This window comes from Eublepharis macularius, chromosome 19 (genome assembly GCF_028583425.1).
Source record: "Eublepharis macularius isolate TG4126 chromosome 19, MPM_Emac_v1.0, whole genome shotgun sequence".
NCBI lineage: Eukaryota > Metazoa > Chordata > Lepidosauria > Squamata > Eublepharidae > Eublepharis > Eublepharis macularius.
The window spans coordinates 11,733,758-11,755,390 of record NC_072808.1 but is presented as its reverse complement, the minus strand read 5'-3'; the positions used below and the strand labels follow the sequence as shown (position 1 = coordinate 11,755,390).

Below are 21,633 nucleotides of genomic sequence, written 5' to 3'. Positions count from 1 at the left end.
CTGGAGTCCCTTCGGACCTGCAGCCCAGGCAGCTACCTGTATTGCTTCTGGGGTTCGACCCGACTCGTCCTTTGGTATTCTTTTGGAAAATTTTGCTCTGACAATGACGTGTTTGTGAGGCCCTGTGCTGACCTTTGGCCAGTGCCCGTTCTTTCAACCTCCTGCCTCTGCGAAGCGAGAGGAAGTGGAGAGGAAAAGAGTTCTGAGGTATGTTGTCGCTCGCAACTTGTAGACAGTGTGGCGAGAGAAGAATTTGGCCTTAGGCCTCAGGAGGATCTATCCCCCACCGATTTCTTGTCTGACTACTGCAGTCTGGAGCCATAGCCGGGCTGTTTGTTCCAGTCATCTGCTCCTCTGGCCGGTCAGCTGACCCCTGTTTTGAATTTTTTCTGTGAATGCCCAAAAGATGGAGCTCGCTGCTGCGCATTTGTCTTGCAGTGAAAGGCCAGATATGAGCCTTTCACTGGAGGGGCAGTTTCATCACACAGGGGCTGGCACGCGCACAGGGGGCCTTTCAGCCCTCCCGTTCAGTTGCTGTGTGGGCCAGACACAGCCGGCCGCCCTGGCCGCTGGCTGCACCTGGCCCGCAGAGCAACTGAATGGGAGGCTACCCGCTCAGCTGCCCCACGCCGCCACCGCTGTCAGCACGCTCTCCTGGCCAGCGGTGGCGGGTGGCAGCTCCGTGGCACATGCCCCTGCCCCTCCAGTGCCTTAGCACCCTGAGGCGGCGTCCTCACCGGCCTCAATGGGCGGGCTGGCCCTGTATGATTGCTCCTGTGAAACCACTTGCCACAGTGAGAACTGGGGTTCTGTATGGCTCATTATTTAAAAAATACATAACTTTTTTAAAAAGTTTTTTTATTTTTATTGTGAGAAAGTTAAAAGATAGGGCAAAAGAAGAAGTAAAACATAACCAAAACACAACTACAAAGAGCCAAGAATCAGTCTACAAAGTAAAAACAGTTTTTAAAAAAGCATAGGCATATTATTAGTCCATTACAGTTTTTTTGCCTACAACACTTCCTCCTTTATTGTCAATCAGCTTGTGGTTTCATTAATATCTTTTTTCTGTGGGCCAAGCTACACATGACGAATGACACTTGAATGGCAAGTGGATTGAGTGGAGGGCAAGTGAACAGGGAGAAATACACTTGCCGTTCAAGTGTCATTCGTCATGTGTAGCTTGGCCCTGAATCTTACCTTCTTGATATCTGAGGGCCAAGCTACACATGACGAATGACACTTGAACGGCAAGTGGATTGAGTGGAGGGCAAGTGAACAGGGAGAAATACACTTGCTGTTCAAGTGTCATTCGTCATGTGTAGCTTGGCCCTCAGAACCTTATTCTTAAAAATCGAAACCACAAATCATTAATTCCATAATAGTCCATAAAGGGTTTCCAATTTGCCATGAATGTAGAAAGTGTTTTGTCTCTGATTAACGCTGGAAGTTTGGCCATCTCCGCTCAGGGCCAAGCTACACATGACGAATGACACTTGAACGGCAAGTGTATTTCTCCCTGTTCGCTTGCCCTCCACTCAATCCACTTGCCGTTCAAGTGTCATTCGTCATGTGTAGCTTGGCCCTCAGTCTATCATCTTTCCAGTCCAGTCTTCCAATGAAGGTAGCTCCTTACACTTCCATTTTTGAGCATATAAAATATGCAAAAAAATGCATAACTGATGGCTCCATAGATCGGGTGTTTGACTTGTCGAGGGTAGCAAAGCAATATGTATGGGGCAGTTCTTCTATTCTTTAAGCAACTTTAGTTATCTACCTAGCAAAAAGAGAAGATCAGAAAAAACTCCAAACCCCTGCTATAGCTCACAAAAGCATAACTATCCTATACCTCACTTTGATACTCCCTCCCGAGGCAGATTTGTCTGTCTCCCACTATCTTTGTCCTCCACCAGCAGGTGAAGACCTTTTTGTTTGGTTTGGTGTTGTAACTCTTATTAGCCCTCCTTCCTGTTTGTGTGTTTATACGTGTTTGTACATTTTATTGAATTATTTTAAGTATTTTATGTATTTTGTATTGATTTATGTCATTTGTAGCCTGCCTTTCTCACTGAGACTCAAGGCAGATCACACAGTGTGAGATTAGTAGTCAGTTACAAGGATATTTCCGTAAATAATGCCATAGGGTAAATGAACACAATTTTTCAAAGATTAGTAAGAATCCAATACAGAGTTGAAGAAATGCTGGAACAGAACATAAGCAATTCTAGGGTTGGCATTAGACCACGTGAAGCACAAGTTGTTCATAGGAGCACATATTTAAGACAACAGGAAGTACGTAAGGCAACATAGTGGTGAAGCCTACGGTCCTTTAACTCATTAGTGAAGCATCTGAGAGCCCCTCCCTACAATACAAAAGCCTTTTGGAATAATTTGGTTTTGCATCGTTTGTGGAAAGCGAGGAGAGTGGGGGCTCTCCTGACTTCCTCAGGCAGGCCGTTCCACAGGGCAGGGGCCACCACAGAGAAAGCCCGTGTACGGGCTGCTGTTGATTCCACCCATGTGCAGGCTGGCACCTCCAAGAGACCCTGTTCAGATGAGTGAAGCTGCCGTGGAGGAACACAGGGGCCATTTCCTCACACGTTGAATAATGCACTTTCAATGCACTTCCGCAATCCTTTAGAAGTGGATTTTTTTGTTCCACACATGGAAAATCAGTTTCAAATGTTCACTAAAGAGTATTGAAAGTGGATTATCCAACGTGGGTGGAAGCAGCCCGGGAGAGAGATGGCCCCGTAGGTATGCCAGTCCAAGGCCATGAAGAGCTTTGTATGTGATAACCAATACTTTGAACTGAGCACAATAGTTGATAGGTAGCCAGTGGAGTGACTGCAGAATGGGGGAGATGTTCATGCTCCTGCTCGCTTCTGATATATATATATATTTGTATTTTAAATAGTGTTTTAACATGTGAAACGTTCGCCACCCTGGGGACATCAATTTGGGTGGAAAGGAAGCATCGAAATGTTTTAAATAAAACAATAAAAAATAAAAGCTTACTCCTAAATAATTCCTTTTTAGAAAAATCCATAAAGGCAAACAAAGTGATCATGATCGCCATAGGTACACGCAGCACATAGATCATCCATGCCTCACACATCATTAAAGCCTCACAAACCACCCCTTCAGCTAACCAAGTGCTGCCATCTGATCATTTAACTCAGTACCAGCATTCATGGGTGAGGGCTTCCTTCGTCAGATCCATCTTTGCCTGGTGAAGTGGGTTCTTGCGCTTGCCTTGAACAAACGGGATCTTTGTGATTGCAGACTTTAAAGGTGCCACAGGACACTTGGTTTGCATTTTGTTGCACGGTTGCCTTTCTGGAACGAGGCTTTCTTCACTGACACACACCACATCACTCATTTTTGCTTTTCTGGGTGATTTAATAAATAGAAAATCTACTCTGAAACTCTGTCTCTCCTTGCCTGCCAAGGCGAAAAGCTGACCATTTATTTTTTAACTGTTTCTCTGCTCTTCGCCAGTTTTTTTTTTTTTTAAAGCGCCGACCTTTTCATGTTTGCCAATTCATAGTGGGGAGCCTGGTTGAAGGAAGGCCTTTTAGAACAGTGAAAAACTGCAGTCCACACAAGTCCTCAGTGTTTGATTTCAGCACACTGGCTTCAGCATTTGGACACTAGAGTATACTCATTTGTCTCCCTGTGTGTGTGTGTGTGTTGCAACTTCAGCAAACTATTTCTGTAAATGTGTGAGCATTTTAATTCATTACTTTGATGATTTTGGGGGGGGTGGGAATTCTCACAGTTTGGCAGGCTGCAAATATCTTTGGCAGAAGCCTCAGTGGTTGACTGAGGTTGCCAAAGGTGTAGCAACAACAGCTCAAGGCAAAAGCTACCCCACCCCACCCTTGGTTGCTTCTCTGTGCCACCAGAATTTGCCGCCTCCATCTTTTCTATTGCAGAAGCCGTAGCAGCAAGATACGTTGGCCAAGAAGCTACTTCAGTTTGGCTGTTTCTGTTGTGGTTAAATGTAACACTCCAGTGGCAAGAATGCAAGCAATTGGCAAGCTTGTGGGTTGCGCAGAACCCTTCCTCAAACCAAAATCATGTAATGTAGCCAGAATAAGGAGGGGCCTACAGATTAGGCTGCTGTTTAAGGCACAAGGGCATGGTGTCTTCCACCTTGCCAGTTAAACTTGAAGGATTAGAAGAGGTTGAGAAACAGGAGCTCTGTTTGGGGCATGATTAAAATTAGCCATCCTCTCTGCAAGACCTGGGAGAGGCTATGGGGATAACTGTATAGGGGGAACAGGGGGGAGCTCTACTGATCCATGGAAGTCATCGCGAACAAAGAGAGGGTCCCGCTCAAAGGATATACAGAGGAAATGAACAACACGCAAGGAGGGAGAAACTGCCAGCACAGTAAATAAACTCAAACTAGTATATATTAAACACAGCAGGACCAAATGCTTCTACTAGTCAAAGAATCGACAATTACTTTACTCGTTAATTGTTGATTCTCTGATTTGTAGAAGCATTTGGCTCTGCTATGTTTAATATATACTAGTTTGACTTTATTTACTGTGCTGGCAGTTTCTCCCTGCTCGCATGTTGTTCATTTCCTCTGTGGATCCACAGAAGACAGCAGGCAAACTTTTCACTGAGTACAGATAAATACACCACATTCATCTGCTTGCGTCTGCAGATGAAGCTGACCTGGAAGGCGGAGGATTAGGATCTAGTTGTAAAGCTGGCAACTAGAGATGGGCACGAATCAAAATACGAACCAAAAGCACGAACCAGGCTGGTTCGTGGTTCGCAAACTGCGGTTCATCAGATCCCATTTCTGATGAACCGCCATGAACTTTAGGCTGGTTCGTTTGGTTCGTTTTTTGGTTCGTCACTGCAGACTGCCTGGTGCCGATCAGTTTCCTAGGCAACAGGGGATGGACTTCCTGCAGACCTTCTGCTGGCCCAGAAGTGACCTCCTCCTGACCCAGAAGTGAGATTTTCACGAACCGAATGGACCAGTTCACGAACCAGGGGCAGGTTCATGAAAGTTCGAGGTTCGTGAAATTTGACGAATCACAAACCACATCATTCTTTTTTTCCCGGTTCGTGCCCATCTCTACTTCCAACATTACTTGGAAGGAATTGTTACTGTGCCTCGAAAGGTTGAGATGCATGCTGAAGCTGCTACTCAGAACTTGCAGATGGGCTTCCTGTGAATTTCTGCAGATCTTGGGCACAGGCTTCTCCAAACCTCATTTTTAAAGGAGACAGTGTGTCTTAGTGAACAGACCCTTGAACTCGGCTGGTGTTCAGTCTGTTTGATTGCATTGTCCTACAGTGTGTCATCCGCCTTGCGTCTCCATGAGAAAGGCAGGCTGTACATCAATAAAATAACGTAAATGAACATGCGTCACTCTTTCTAAACCGGACTTGCTTGGCAGGGATGTTGTGAGGATAAAGTAGGGCCAAGGTTAACAGTGTGGACGCAAACTGTATTGGAACGTGGGACTTATTCAGCACACGCGCTTGATGCATTTTTAACGGTTCTGCAGAAGAGAGCAGCTTGGCAGTCGTGGCTTTTCATTTAAGGTGGAGGAGAGAGGCACTCTGCAACCCAACTACTAAAAGTGCAGGAGCTCCGTATCTGGTGGCTGTCCTTTTTAAAATTGGGGGGTATATTTCAGAGAGGATTGTGGCTCTGTGGTATAGCATCCTCTCTCCATACTAAAGTTCCCTCGTTCAGTCTCTGGCATCTCCAGCCCAAAGGACTAAGTCATCGGTGATGTGAAAAAGCTTCTGCCAGCTTTAAAACTATGAACTCTGTAACGCTGGTGGTAATTCATTGCCTTGAAAAGCTTCAATTGATTACTGCCTAGCAAAGCTCTCTTAAAGGGACAGACCAAGCTGCTCTCATTTCTTGGCCAGTTGGCAACCGTAGGCAGATCCGAGCCTGTCCTGGCCTCCCCCGCAATGGAGACTCAGCCCACTGTTTGACTTGGGTGGAGTTCCACTGATGGAATCATCCCAAAAACAAAACTCATGTAATTTCTTTTTTAATTTAGGACCAATCAACATATCCCCAAACAGCGTGCAAGCTTTTAAGTTTTCTAGGATTCTTAATCAGGTGGACATTCGATACAAAAACAAGGGGGGGAATGTCATGTCCATTAACAGAGGCTTAATGGGATGTTATTTATCAGGTTGTGTTCATAGAAGCATAGGGTTAGAAGGGATCTCCAGAGTCATCTAGTCCAACCCCCTGCACAATGCAGGAAATCCACAACTTACTTCCCCTCCCGCACCCCCAGTGACCCCTGCTTCATGCCCAGAAGGTATTTATCTCCATGTCATGAAAAACATTTCAACTACCCATTTGCACATATTTAAACTCTCCTTTTTTTCTCCAGACCTGTTGGCAACCTAATCAATGATCACCAGCCAACCACTCTCCCACCCTTGAAGATAATTCTAGGGATTGGATAGCGGCGCTTGGGCGCACGGTGGTATGCGTTGGAGGTATATTGTGGTTACATTGGCGCATTCTTACACACTTTCTTGCCCCGCTTATGGGTTGCCCCCCTCCCTCCCATATGGAGCTGAGCTTCCAGCTCAACCAGTTTGAGAGATCCTCCCCTCTTTCTACAAATGCACGTTAATTGGGCTAAGGTGCTCCTTCTTGCGTTTGATCTTTGCCCGGCTTCCCTTGGCACTGGTGCCGCATCCTCCCTGCGCTGATGTAATCTGCCAGCAGTCGGAACCCAGAGTATCCTGCGGGGGAGGCGCTGCCTCTGTTTCCTTCCCAGCCTGCTTGGCTGTTTGCTGCACCATCAGCTTGTGCGTCGTCAGAGTAGGCTAGGCCGCAGGCGGGAGCCGCCCCAGCCCTGGCGCTTGCCAAGTCCTCTGGGTTTGGCTTTGACAGCTGTTGAAGCCGCAGCTCTGGAGCTTGGGTGCCAGGCCTTTTCTGTGTGCACCAGCAGACACGGCTTCCTCCCAGGCATGCACAAAACGGTGTGAACAAAACGGTGTGAACATCAGGGAAAGAATGCCTGATTTTTATTTCAGCAATGAGGCCGGTCGGAATAACAACTGATGCTTCGGAGCACGGCAGGACTGTTAATCAAAACTGCTTTCTTTCCTTTTCTGGAAGGGAACAGAGACTGTCTCCGTCCCATGCCAGCAGCCCTGCTGTGGATGTTATTATTAACTAGTTGAAAGCTTGAGCATCCCTGACAGATGGCTGTCCCACCTCTTCTTGGAGACCTCCAGTGAGGCCTGCGGAGTGAGGGGTTGCCAGTTTCTAAACTGATCCTTTTAGCTGTCCCTTGGATTGCAGATCAAATGGATATTAATTTGCAATTGATGTTATGCCATGGAAACCTTAAAAACTGCCCCTTTTGCTTCAGGTTCCCTGGAAAGGCAGCATAGACATTTTTCAATTAAATAATAAATTTCCACTCATTAAATCGCTGTTAAAAGGGCAGGATGTTTTATCCTGTCCAGTTGGCAATGCAGAGCCCACCTTCTACCGATAATGGATTCTGTGGCTGAACTGCTGTTACTGTTCGGAGAATTCTCCTGGTGTTCCGTCTAAATCTGCCTCTGCTCCCCATAACGTAAAGTGGGAGATCCTTGTCTTAACTACATTGTTGTGCAGTTCTTTGTGGGTAGGGAGTGGCTCCGTGGTTGAGCAGGGCCCAGGTTCAATTCCTCGCATCTGCTGAAACGTTTCCAGTAACAGGTGTTGGGAAAGACCTTTCTCTGCCCATCAGAGTTGACAGTATTGAGAGTGAACACCCTTTGAAGGACTAAAACTGACTTCTAGTGACACCGCCGCCGTGGTTTGGAATGAGTATCAGCGTCTGCCCATTTGACTTAAGCCTGTAGAACAGAATGGGATGTGTTTTGGCTGCTGTGAAAACTTGGATGTTAATGACTGTTTGGATGGATCTAGGGGGCTCTTCTTAAAGAGCTCGCTTGGTTAAGAATTTGCTGTCCCAAACTTTCCTTTATTAACAGTGTGTGTTGTGTGTGTTACGTGCCGTCGCCTCCGACCTATGATGACCCTATGAATGAAAGACCTTCAAAACGTCCTATCTTTAACAGACTTGCTCAGATCCTGCAAACTGGAGGCTTCTTTGATTGAGTCCAAACATCTCGTTTTAGGTTTTCCTCTTTTACTGCTGCCTTCCACTTTTCCTAGCATCATTGACTTTTCCAGAGAACCTTGTCTTCTCATGATGTGACCAAAGTACACAAACAGTACAATATTATACAATTACAAATCATACAATAATACAGAAAAAGATATACCAGCAATACATAATTAGCCCATTAAATACTGTCCATGGCAAATGCTGTCCAGGACAGCATTAAATGCTGTCCAAGGTGCATGGCAAAACAGTCTTATACCTAAAGCATATGGGAGCTTCATGTGGGAAGAGGTAAAAATAGAACCTCCATGCTCAGAGGCAGTATATCTTTGGATCACGGGGGAGTGAGTAGCATGTGACATCTGCTGTCTCCATGCCTGCCTTATTAATATTTTGCCCTCCTTGGTCATCTGGCTTCTGTTGGGAACAACATGCTGGACTAGATGAACCAGAGGGCCTGATTCAACATGGCTGTTGTGTCCCGTTTTGTAGGGGGAAAGGGCATGGACCAGCACTGCTCCAACCAGGGGCCATTTTGTAGAAAAAGAGCTGGAGGAACTCATTAGCATAACTTTTTAGCATAACTCATTAGCATATGCCATGCCTCTTCCCATCACCGGAAGTGTGTCATTAGTATGGCTGATTTGCATATGCCACACCCTCTAACATCACCAATTCTGGCTGTTTTGGACCCAATCTTGGCCATTCAGGGCAGAAATTGGGCCCCAAATGGCAAAAGGGGGCTGAAAATGGCTGAAAAAGGGCCCCAAATGGTCAGGATTGGGGCGCTGATGAGCGGGAGAGTGATCCACCACCCATCAGAGGCCCGATCCAGGCCGTTTTGGCCCCAATCCAGGCCAAAATGGGCCCAAAATGGCTGAGGGCCAAGCTACACATGACGAATGACACTTGAACAGCAAGTGTATTTCTCCCTGTTCACTTGCCCTCCACTCAATCCACTTGCCGTTCAAGTGTCATTCGTCATGTGTAGCTTGGCCCTGAGAGTCAGGTGGGCGGGGCCACCTGACATGTGACCTCTTTGGGGAACTGCCGGAACTGCGTTCCTGCCCATTCCCCCTCAAAATAAGCCCTGGCTCCAACACAAGATTCCATTCACAGAGCTTGTAGAAGCGAGGAAGCAATTAAGAGTTGTGGAATATAAATTGGGGACGCTCCAGCCAGCCTCAACTCAGTTTGGTGTTCTGCATCCCCAGATACTGCAGAAATCATGATCATAAGACCTAGAAACGTACTTAAAAAGAAAAATGAAAGCAGTGTTCTCCTATCAGGTTTCATGCTTCCATTCCAATCACACAGACATACGGAATATCCGTGCAATCCTTAACCTAGGCTCTCAGGAAATGCAGCCTCCTTTTCCCCACCCCTTTAGAAGAATTAACTTTGAGGAATATAACTTGCTTCCATCCCGCTTCTGTTTCCCTGACTGCCAGGCCCCAGCCTCAAGGCAGCAGCTGCCGTTGGGAGAATTTGCAGGAGGAAAATAATGCCTCATTAAACCACCCACACCAACATCCAGCTCAGCAAAATAGAAACAAATAAGATGAAGAAAGATCTGTGTAACAGTCGCTGGGAAAGATTGGCAGGTGACGCGGCGGAAAGATTACTGTTCCTGAGCTTGGAGGCCCTCTGCTCACTTTGTTTCGCAAATCCGTTTCTTTTAAAAGCTTGGCGCTGTCAGCAGGCTTAGGGGAAAATGCCCTGTCCGTTTAATAGAGGCTTAACATGCGGGAAGAGGCAGCTAGGCATGGAGGCAAATCACATCCCATTAATCCAGAGGAGTTAGCCGTGTTAGTCTGTAATTGCAAAATAGTAAAGAGTCCAGTAGCACCTTTAAGACTAACCAACTTTATTGCAGCATAAGCTTTCGAGAACCACAGCTCTCTTCATCAGGGGAGGGGGGGGTGCAGGGAATGAGTAACATGGCCCTCACTCCCTGCACCCTCTCCCCCTCCCCTCACCCACCTATATATCTCTGGCCAGTTCCCTCATACCCTCCCTGCATCTGACGAAGAGAGCTGTGGTTCTCGAAAGCTTATGCTGCAATAAAATTGGTTAGTCTTAGAGGTGCTACTGGACTCTTTACTATATCCCTTTAAGCCTCTATTAAGTGGAGACAACTTCTCCAGGCCTGTTTGTTGAGTTTCAAGCTGCAGGGGAGTTGCATACTTCTTTATGGAACAAAAGCTTCTTGCAGAGAGAAAATTAACATGCCAAGACTTTTCTCCCCAAATTGCTAGTTTTCTTGGTGTGAGGAGCTTCATATGGAGGGGGGAGGGGGTCCAAATGTACAATTCTCCCACTTGTGGTTTTACTGACCACGATGTTTAGTACACTTAATAGGTAGTAAGCACATTTTGCCAATTGCATTAAAAGACTGAAGCTTTGCCTCTGCCTGAAACTGAATGACACAGTAGAATCCTGTGGTGGGAAATGTAGTTGCACCATTCGGCAAGAGGGTCTCTCTGTCTCAGTGTATCCTATAAACAAAGCTAATAATAATAATTGTGAATCTTCCCGTATATTTTTTAAAAAAACCTTTTCCCCATTGAATAAAGTTGGACTTTGGCTAAACAGGCATTGGTTTGCTGATTGCTGCAACTGAAATTGATTGCAGAAATTGAGTTTTATTTGCAAATTTGGAACAATGGACCCCACCCACCCCCGGCTTAGTAGGGACATTGAATTCCTCTCTCACAACAGGTGCTGATTTTCTGCTTATCACACCCCCGCTCTATCAAGATAATCACATTAATATTATCAAAAAGAGTTCTCTCGAGAATCAAGTTCTCTTCGTCAGATGCCTCTGTATCTCTCTCTGTATCAGGCATCTGACGAAGAGAACTTGATTCTCGAAAGCTTATGCTAAAATAAAATTGGTTAGTCTTAAAGGTGCTACTGGACTCTTTTTGATTTTGCTACCACAGACTAACACGGCTAACTTCTCTGCATCACATTAATATTATTACTTTAAATATGCCACCCACCTTATGGCTGGGTATAAAGCCTACATAGTTCCACTTCTAAATGAAGGAAGTACTGTCATCTTTGACTTACAGCGACCCCTGGCGGGGTTTTCATGGCGAGAGACTAACAGAGGTGGTTTGCCATTGCCTGCCTCTGCAACCCTGGCCTTCATTGGAGGTCTCCCATCCAATTACTAACCAAGGCCGACCCTGCTTAGCTTCTGAGATCTCATGGCATAGGGCTCTTGGTGAGCTCTAAAGGCATGTTTGTCTAAGTTAAGCACCCCTCTTGAGTGGCACAGGACAGGGAAGGAATTGCTGGAGGGGGGGGGTGCAATTTGAAGGTAAGACTCGGCAGCTACGGAAGTGGAAGAGCGTCTCTCTCCTGTTGCCCTTCTTTTGCTCAAAAATAGTCCCACCCTGACACTGCTTTTACCCTTTGCTTTTGTTACAAACAAATGCTTGTTAGCATGAAGTTATACCTTCAGCAGAAGAAATTATTTATTCGCCACCTTTGGGTCAGGTAGTGATTTTCCCCAGGTCGGTTTGGCTAGGGATCTTGACAGTGTTTTGCCATATTCTGGAGAAGGAAAATTACAAAATTATTCTTCCTGTTATTTCATAATTCAAATTGCCATTCAATACATATCAGTACACACAGGGCCAAGCTACACATGACGAATGACACTTGAATGGCAAGTGTATTTCTCCCTGTTCACTTGCCCTCCACTCAATCCACTTGCCGTTCAAGTGTCATTCGTCATGTGTAGCTTGGCCCTCAGTCTTCGTATACAGACCTATATATAAAGTGCTAGTGCAAAACGATGATGGTATCACCTATGAACAATTAATACTTGTAAACTCCATCAGTTTTCTTAGGGCCAAGTTACACATGACGAATGACACTTGAACGGCAAGTGGATTGAGTGGAGGGCAAGTGAACAGGGAGAAATACACTTGCTGTTCACGTGTCATTCGTCATGTGTAGCTTGGCCCTCAGTCTTCGTATACAGACCTATATATAAAGTGCTAGTGCAAAATGATGATGGTATCACCTATGAACAATTAATACTTGTAAACTCCATCAGTTTTCTTAGGGCCAAGTTACACATGACGAATGACACTTGAACGGCAAGTGGATTGAGTGGAGGGCAAGTGAACAGGGAGAAATACACTTGCTGTTCACGTGTCATTCGTCATGTGTAGCTTGGCCCGTAGAGTTTAGTCAAAAAGTTCATTGGGTCAAAATTCAAGTATAGGTCCAAATACATGCAGTTTGTATTAGACCATCTAATGACTCTATGAACTTTTTGAGTAAGCTCTAAGAAAATTGATAGACTTTAGAAGAATTAATTATTCATAGACGATACCATCATCATTCTGCACTAGCACTTTATGTATAGGTCTGTATATGAAGACTGTGTGTACTGATATGTATTGAATGGCAATTTGAATTATGAAATAACAGGAAGAATAATTTTGTAGTTTTTCTAAACCCTTATTTTTTTAGGTTTTCACGACTATTATAACTTATTGCTGTCTCTTCTCATGATTCTCCGCTTTTTGCTATATTCTGGAGAAGGAGCAAGGGTCACTGTGTGTGTGTGGGGGGGGAGATAGTTGTGAATTTCTTGCATTGTGCAGGGGGTTGGACTAGATGACCGTGGAGGTCCCTTCCAACTCTATGATTCATTCATTCATTTATTTGTTGCCTCCCTTTCTTGCTGAGACTCAAGAACTAAAAAAAATGAAGTCAAGGCTCCACAATACTTTGCAGTTCAATTTTATTACTCCGAGGGAGATAAATTTGGCACCGTCACTGTTATAGAAGCAGATTGTTACTTCCATATTCAACCTGGGGACTATCTCAGTGTTAAAGACTCTGGGCAGTTTTGACCAGGTGTGGTGGGAGGTATTGGCTGCGATGGCCCTTCGGCATGCAAACGTTCAGCCGTGCCGTAGTGACGGCTTGCAAACATTCTGTCATGCTCGACGGGCAGCGTTCTGCCGTGTTCAGCGGGCACCCAAATGGAAAGCTGTTAATAAGAACTGGCACAGAGCACTGCGGATCTGTGAATGTCACAATGCGCTCAGCAGGCCCTGGTTAATAAGACCCAGGCACAGGATTAAAGTGAATAAATCGGCAACCGAGAGGCTGTTGAGGCCAAGCTGAATTCAGATAGTGTTGAAATAATGAACAGATACGGCCTTCCCTTGCGGAGTGAACGGAGGTGGGCTGCCTAGGGCAACTTTTTGCAAGGGTTAGCTCTTTTGCTGCTTCATGGGGGTGCGGCTTTTAAGAGAAGAACACGGTTGCCAGCCTCCAGGTGGGAGCTGGAGATCTCCCAGAATTACAACAGATCTCCAGGCAACAGAGATTAATTCCCCTGGAGAAAATGGCTGCTCTGAAGGGTAACGTCTATGGCATTATACCCCACTGAGTTATAATTTGGTGTATAATTTCCCAACCTGGACTTGGAAACCCTAGAGAGGAACTTCAGGGCCTTCCCCCTACCACTGCCAGAGCCTCTTGGCTAATGTGCTCACTCAATGCTCAGGGCTCATAGATGAAGCTGACTTAACACTGAGGGCCAAGCTACAAGTGACGAATGACACTTGAACGGCAAGTGTATTTCTCCCTGTTCACTTGCCCTCCACTCAATCCACTTGCCATTCAAGTGTCATTTGTCACTTGTAGCTTGGCCCTGAGTCACCCATCTCATTTAGACTAGTTTTGTCTATCCTGAGTGGCTGCAGCTCGCCAAGGACTAGGGTTGCAAACTGCGAGAGTCACGGGGGTTGTGGCCCGGTGATGACGCAAGGCTGGAACCGATGATGTCACATTGATCAGCTGCAATACCCACCACTAGGACTTGTGCCTCATGGTACATGTGAGTATGTACAGCCACAGTCATGTGGCTTAGAAGGGAGAGATTTGTCACCCCATGCTAGAAGTGTTTTTTTACTGGAATGTCATTGAGCTGTCAGTGCCGTCTGTCAGGTTCCTTTGTGAGTTCCTATTCTGTGTCTTTTTTCTTGATTGGATGGAAGCAGTCCTGGAGTGCTGAGATATACAGGGGTGTGGCAGGCAGCCTCCTTTGTGGATATCCTCTTGGGTTTTGGAGGCTTTTATATATATATAGATAGAGAGATAGAGAGATAGAGAGATAGAGAGATAGATAGATAGATAGATAGATAGATAGATAGATAGATAGATAGATAGATAGATAGATAGATAGATAGATAGATAGATAGATAGATAGATAGATAGATAGATAGATAGATAGATAGATAGATAGATAGATAGATGGGGCCCGTGGCACAGAGTGCTAAGCTGCAGTATTGCAGCCCAAGCTCTGCTCATGACCTGAGTTCGATCCTGGCGGAAGCTGGGTTCAGGTAGCCAGCTCAAGGTTGACTCAGCCTTCCATCCTTCCGAGGTCGGTAAAATGAGTACCCAGTTTCCTGGGGGTAAAGTGTAGATGACTGGGGAAGGCAATGGCAAACCACCCTGTAAAAAGTCTGCCAAGAAAATGTCGTGATGCAACATCCCCCCGTGGGTCAGTAATGACTTGGTGCTTGCACAGGGGACTACCTTTATGTTTATTATGTATTTGGTATCTCGGTCTTGTACCCTCCCCAAAGCTATTTGGGAATTACCAATCTAGAAAAAAGACAAGATCATGTGCCCATGGGAAGAGGATGTGCCCTGATCCCTTGTTAACTTTTCCCCTCATTTTCTGACCTTTATACCGCTGACCTGAAACACCAAGGCAAGATGGAGTAATTTAGCAAAAAAATAGCCTCAAGCCAGCCAACCTCACTTCTCGAGCAGGGTTGAGGTGGCTCTGTTTTCCTTTTTGTTGTATCTTTCCCCTGCCTGTTTATTTTGATTTGTCAAGGGGATGGATGGGGTGTGTGTGTGTGTGTGGGTTTTGTTTTGCCTACCTTGGCTGCGCTCCCAAAAATCTGTTCAGCCCCCAAAGTGTCAGGTTATATCAGGTGCTAAGCCGTTCGCTCTCTGCCAGGGTGGTGCTGGTGGGCTTGTTCGTAAGATGATGCCGCCGTTAGTGGCTTTTGCTTTACAGAGTGGAATTTTAAGTTGGCTTCCCCCGTGATAGCAGCTGGTGTGTACAAGGAAGCACAAGTTAAACCAACTGCTGTGCATCTCCCCAACACACACACAGCAATCAAAAATGTGTCTCCCCCTCATTGTGCAAAACTACGCAAATTATTTGTGAATGTAGGGAAAGGGGCAGGGACCGTTCACGAGACTTCCTCAGCCACCTGATAGCTTTGCCCCACTCTGTACCCTTGATGCTTCGTGTTCATAAAGACTAGAAACTGCAGCACAACTTCTCACGATGCCGCCTATTTCTGGTATAATCAAAGCATGCTCAGAATGCGCTCAACTTGATTATAGTCCATAAACCTCAATTCAAAGAAAGAGAGCTATATTTAAGCCTTGCTGAAATAATGTGGGACTCTAACAAGATAGTTTCCTGTTTATTTAACTATCTAATGACCCAGCGGTTTTGGTCAGAACCAGTCTCACAAATCCCACCCGCTGTTTCCATCCTCACATAGAAGCCGCTGTCGCCAAAAATGTGACCACAGTCAAAGTAATAACTGAAATCTGTATCTGCTAGAGGGGAAGATGCAGAAGCAAGGGAAGCGATGGAAACTATCAACGGCTGCATCCAAAGATCTCTCAAAGGGGCAACCAAAAGGCAATCAAAAAGAATGTGAGATAAAGTTTCAGTCGCCCAAACCCATATGCACTTACAGAGTAAGGTACTTCTCGGAATCTAACCGCTAGAACAGCAGAGGGGAAAGCATTTAGCCTAGACAAGAGATATTTGGGGGCAATCAGTCAATGAAAATAAGTTGTAGCATAAGCTTTCGAGAATCACAGGGCCAAGCTACACATGACGAATGACACTTGAACGGCAAGTGTATTTCTCCCTGTTCACTTGCCCTCCACTCAATCTACTTGCCGTTCAAGTGTCATTCGTCATGTGTAGCTTGGCCCTCAGTTCTCTTTGTCAGATGCATTTTTCCAGAGAATCTTGTCTTCTCATGATGTGACCAAAGTACAATAGCCTAAGGGCCAAGCTACACATGACGAAAGACACTTGCCTGGCAAGTGGATTGAGTGGAGGGCAAGTGAACAGGGAGAAATACACTTGCCATTCAAGTGTCATTCGTCATGTGTAGCTTGGCCCTTAGTCTTGTCATTTTAGCTTCTAAGGAGAATTCAGGCTTGATTTGACCGAGTACCCACTTAGTTGTCTTTTGAGCTGTCTTAATATGTAGACTCCATCAGATCCCCATATTAGAACAATTTCCTTTGTCTATGGGCCAAGCTACACATGACGAATGACACTTGAACAGCAAGTGTATTTCTCCCTGTTCACTTGCCCTCCACTCAATCCACTTGCCGTTCAAGTGTCATTCGTCATGTGTAGCTTGGCCCTTTGAAACTTTTAGCGTTCACTCTGTGCAGAGTAGGCGAGGTGTCTGCAAGGAGTGTCTTTTGCAGGAGAGGAGGATCGGGGTTGCCCTTGACTAAGACCTGGGGTTCCCTCGGTGTCAGGGCTACTCGCCATCATAAGGCTATATGTCTTTTGCGTGACTTGAACTTTGGAGATGCACAGGTGTTCTTTTCGAATGGCACACTCCCCTCCCCCTCGCTCCCCTGAACTGCACGTTTTATGTCGGGTTGTGCATTTTTGAAAAGCCACGCTCTGTGGCTACGTTGCAAACAAAGAGCAGTAGTGGCGGTTCATCTCTCTTTCCAGGAAGCCCGTCCATGATCACTGATCTGTAACCCCGATAGGCTTCTTAGGAATCCAAACCTTCTGTAGATGATGGCTGGGAAGGTACAGCTAGGCTTGGTGGGAAGGGAGGAGGCAAAACTCAAGGTGAGGCATCAAGGCTGCAGAAACCCTGCCGTCATCTCTTGAATGTTGTCTCTTGGCCAAGCAGTCCGCGGCACGGGGGAAAGAGCCAAGACTGAGAGCAGTTTACCCCTCTATTCACTTGCATCCCCTTCTCTTCCAACAGCTGCCGTGAAGCTCTGTGTCTCCTTGCGGGTCCCGCAGACTCTTCCCATGGACCTGCGGATCGGACAGCGCCTCGCCAAGCCCGGCCCCGACACTGCCTTGCTGGCCCTGAAGCAGACGCAGCAGCTGCAGCACCAGCTCTTCCTGGCTAGCTTACACCAGCAACAAGTGGAGCAGCTCACCCACCAGCACCTGCGGGTACGTCCATTGGCGCTCTCTTGGGGGTGGCCAGGAAAGCATAGGGTAACGGTGTCGCATAGCACCAAGGAGTGGCTGGCCGTTGGTCAGATTTGCTCCAGGAATGAAGTGTTGCTTAAGTTCCTTTCCTGAGAATGTGCCTCCCCCCCCCCCCGAGGCTTCATGGTGAGGAAACACCTTGAACATGAGAATCACACATCTGTAAAGCATATCGAAATGGCTTTGGATCCCATTGGCACAATCAGTTATTCAACCCAAACTCGCATCCCAGGGCCAAGCTACACATGACGAATGACACTTGAACAGCAAGTGTATTTCTCTCTGTTCACTTGCCCTCCACTCAGTCCACTTGCCATTCAAGTGTCATTCGTCATGTGTAGCTTGGCCCCCAGATACAATAACTCCTGACCAGGTTGAGGGTTGTAGCCAAATTCCTCAGGGCCAAGCTACAAGAGACAAATGACACTTGAACAGCAAGTGGATTGAGTGGAGGGCAAGTGAACAGGGAGAAATACACTTGCTGTTCAAGTGTCATTCGTCACTTGTAGCTTGGCCCTCAGTCCCACCCACCTCACAGGGTGTTTATTGTGGGGATGATAACAACAACAATAACATTTGATTTATATACCGCCCTTCAGGATGACTTAACACCCACTCATAGTGGTTTACGAAGTGTGTTATTATTATCCCCACAACAAAACACCCTGTGAGGTGGGTGGGGCTGAGGGCCAAGTTACACATGACGAATGACACTTGAACGGCAAGTGGGGGCCAAGCTACACATGATGAATAACACTTGAACAGCAAGTGTATTTCTCCCTGTTCACTTGCCCTCCACTCAATCCACTTGCTGTTCAAGTGTCATTCGTCATGTGTAGCTTGGCCCTGGATTGATTGGAGGGAAAGTGAACAGGGAGAAATACACTTGCTGTTCAAGTGTCATTCGTCATGTGTAGCTTGGCCCTGTGAGAGCTAGAAGCTGTGACTAACCCAAAGTCACCCAGCTGGCTGCAAGTGAAGGAGTGGAGAATCAAACCCGGTTCTCCAGATTACAGTCCTGCACTCTTAACCACTACCAAACTGGCTCTCATACTTTGTAAACTGCTCTGAGGGCCAAGCTACACATGACGAATGACACTTGAACAGCAAGTGTATTTCTCCCTGTTCACTTGCCCTCCACTCAATCCACTTGCCGTTCAAGTGTCATTCGTCATGTGTAGCTTGGCCCTGAGTGGGCATTAAGTTGTCCTAAGGGTGGTATATAAATCGAATGTTGTTGTTATTACATCCCAAAGAGACCTTATCAGTATTTTTGGATATATTTGGTTGTCCAGATGGTATTCAAAAAATTTTGGGATACTGTAAATAGGTCTCAAAAAATTCTGGGAATATACAGAAATATTTAGGAGCCAACCCTTTAAGGCTGCAGGGACTGCTTTTCTTTAAGTTTTCAGTGTTTCTGTGCCTGTTTCTTCTTGCCAGGTTGGTTTAGCTTGGATTCTCTTTTGAAATTGAATCTGTTGGTCTTGCAACGGTGTTCCTTGCTTAAGTTGCTTTGCTTCAGATTCTCTAGGGTGGCATTGGTTCTGTTGGGCTTGCCACATTGGCCTGTGGTTCTGCTAGAATTCTCTGGTTTGACCCTGGTTCCGTTGGGATTGCAGTAGAGTCCCTTAGTTCAGTTGGTTTGGCCGGGATTCTCTGGTCTGATACTGGTTCTGTTGGGCTTGCAAAGGAGTCCCTTAGTTCAGTTGGTTTGACTTGGGGCCAAGCTACACATGACGAATGACACTTGAACAGCAAGTGTATTTCTCCCTGTTCACTTGCCCTCCACTCAATCCACTTGCCGTTCACGTGTCATTCGTCATGTGTAGCTTGGCCCTGAGTTTCTCTGGTTTGACATTGGTTGCTTGGGGCTATCACACTGGCCAGTGTCTCTGCTAAGATTCTCCGGTTAGATGTTGGTTCTTTTAGGCTTGTTGGTTTTGTTTGCATTCGGAAGTTTTTGGCCAGTGGTTGTTTGCTCTTGTGTGTTTGTCTAGTGGCTTCTTTGCCCTGGAGAAAGCATGAAACTTTCCCCCTATAGAACATGAACATGGAACATGAGGGGGGTGTCTTTAGTGGACAGGTAGCACTAGCTCGACTGCAGTTGTGGTGTCATTTGCTTAAAAAACAGCCTCTCCAGCCCTCTGGGAAAATTCCCTCTAGGGAGTAATGGACCTCAATAGTTTTGTAATTCTGGCGAAAAAAGTAAACCTGAATCTGTATATTTTTTTAAAGGTTTTCTTTGAAAGGAAAAACAACAAACAACGAGGACAATAAGCAATGGATAAAATAGTATAACAATACACAAAAACAATCGACACAGAATATATAACAGCCTATTATACTACAAAACTATTTCTCCTCTCCATCCCCTTACTTACATACACTCAGCATTTATAATCAAAGTTTTAAAATGTTAATATTACAGTTGGTTTACTTTAATAATAACTATTCTTAGGTTTTTTTCTTAATTTTCGGCTATGTAGTCTTTCCATTTTTTCCCTGAAATTCTAAGATTGGTCTGTTATGTATATAAGAAGTTAATTTGGCCATAGACACATATTCATACACTTTGTTCATACACTTATCCACATCTGGGCAAGATTCTGAATATGAATATTAAACTGGTATTGAGGACAGCCCCGTGGCGCAGAGTGGTAAGCGGCAGTACTGCAGCCCAAGCTCTGCTCACGACCTGAGTTCGATCCCGGCGGAAGCCGGGTTCAGGTAGCCGGCTCAAGGTTGACTCAGCCTTCCATCCTTCCGAGGTCGGTAAAATGAGCAGCCAGTTTCCTGGGGGTAAAGTGTCGATGATTGGGGAAGCCAATGGCAAACCATTCTGTAAAAAGTCTGCCAAGAAAACGTCATGATGCAACATCCCCCCCACCACCGAGTCAGTAATGACTCGGTGCTTGCACACCTTTACCTGTTGGGGACCCAAATATCCCAGAATACTGATCTTTATACCCTTCCCAATCCCAATCCCAAAAAATCCAAAAAATACCCCCTTAGGAGGCTAAGAAATCACTTTAGCATGTACTCTTCCTGTGCCAGTATAGCAATGTTGGGATATTTAGGCCATGTGTATGGTGCCCATTTTATTGCTATGTCCCGTGCTGACCTTCAGAAATTGGCACAATGCTGGCGTGGGCAGGAACTACGGCGTAGGCTTCTGCCATGTAGTTCTGGAGCAAGGAGGAAACCCGATATAAGCCCTGGGGTTTGCTGCTACTATGGCTGCATTCCAGCCAGCTCATGAATTAACGTGGGAAGACACTTGGTACTGTTTGGCCTGCCACCTGCTTCTGTGCCGCTGAAAGGAAGTGTGATTTCCTCAAAGCCAATTTTATGCCATTTTACACACACAACCGTTTCAAAAACGGGCGGCTGCTTTGTTTCTTCTCACCTGGGAGGTCCCCCTCCTCGCCGACTCGCTTTGATGACATGGAATGTTCGCCAACTGCTGTTGGGGAAAGTGTTAGCAATGGGCTGTTGACGAAGCACTGCCACTTGTTCTGTGAGGACAATTGAAATGTCAGTCGGCGAGAGACCTTAGAGAAGTTACAGAGAGAGGCAATGCTGTACACTTTTGGTGCGAGGACAGAAATGATAACCAGAGTTAGGTATTTCAGTGGAAAGGGCCCAGTAGAGAAAAGAATAGCAGTAGAGCGTTTGAAGGAAGCAAAGCCTCAAGCAGGTAATAGGCTGAGAACCAGACACCCAAAGGAAAAGGTTGTTTCCATAGCTGACAACCAGTTCCCCTCCTTAGGCAGCCTCCAGGCTCAAATGAACCCTTCGCTGCAAAATTGGGTGATGAGATTTGCCTCTGGAAGCCTTTGGAATCAGAATCCAGGCTGGTGACATCACAAACGTTACCTTTGAAGATGACGGAGTTATTGCTGCATCCTTGGTATGCTGGTTCAGTCTCTCTTTCTTTGTTCCCAGGTGCCGATGGAGCCACCACCCCAAGAGTCCATGCCTGGGAAGCAGGAACAGGAGCTACAGTTGCTCTTGAACAAAGACAAAAGTAAACGTAGTAAGTACCACTCACTTTGTCTGTCCCCGTTATGTCCCACTGCTAGAGCTTCAGGAATTGTCTGCTGGCAGCCTCTGTAGACTCACATCTCCTTTGACTTCTGCTGTAGCACAGTGGTTAAGTGGTTAGGCTGCAAACCAGCACTCTGCTGGTTTGAATCCCACTACTGC

At 46.0% G+C, this 21,633-nt stretch overlaps 1 protein-coding gene across 2 annotated transcripts in view; it reads left to right on the top strand.

Annotated features, from left to right (window-relative positions):
* Positions 1-21,633, top strand: part of HDAC7 (histone deacetylase 7) — a 229,654-nt gene that overhangs the window by 150,807 nt on the left and 57,214 nt on the right. For both annotated transcript variants that reach the window (XM_055003372.1, XM_055003371.1), the window contains exons 2-3: positions 17,189-17,385; positions 21,373-21,463. In XM_055003372.1, coding sequence (XP_054859347.1) covers positions 17,189-17,385; positions 21,373-21,463 — 288 coding nt within the window. The remainder of the gene's footprint in view (positions 1-17,188; positions 17,386-21,372; positions 21,464-21,633) is intronic.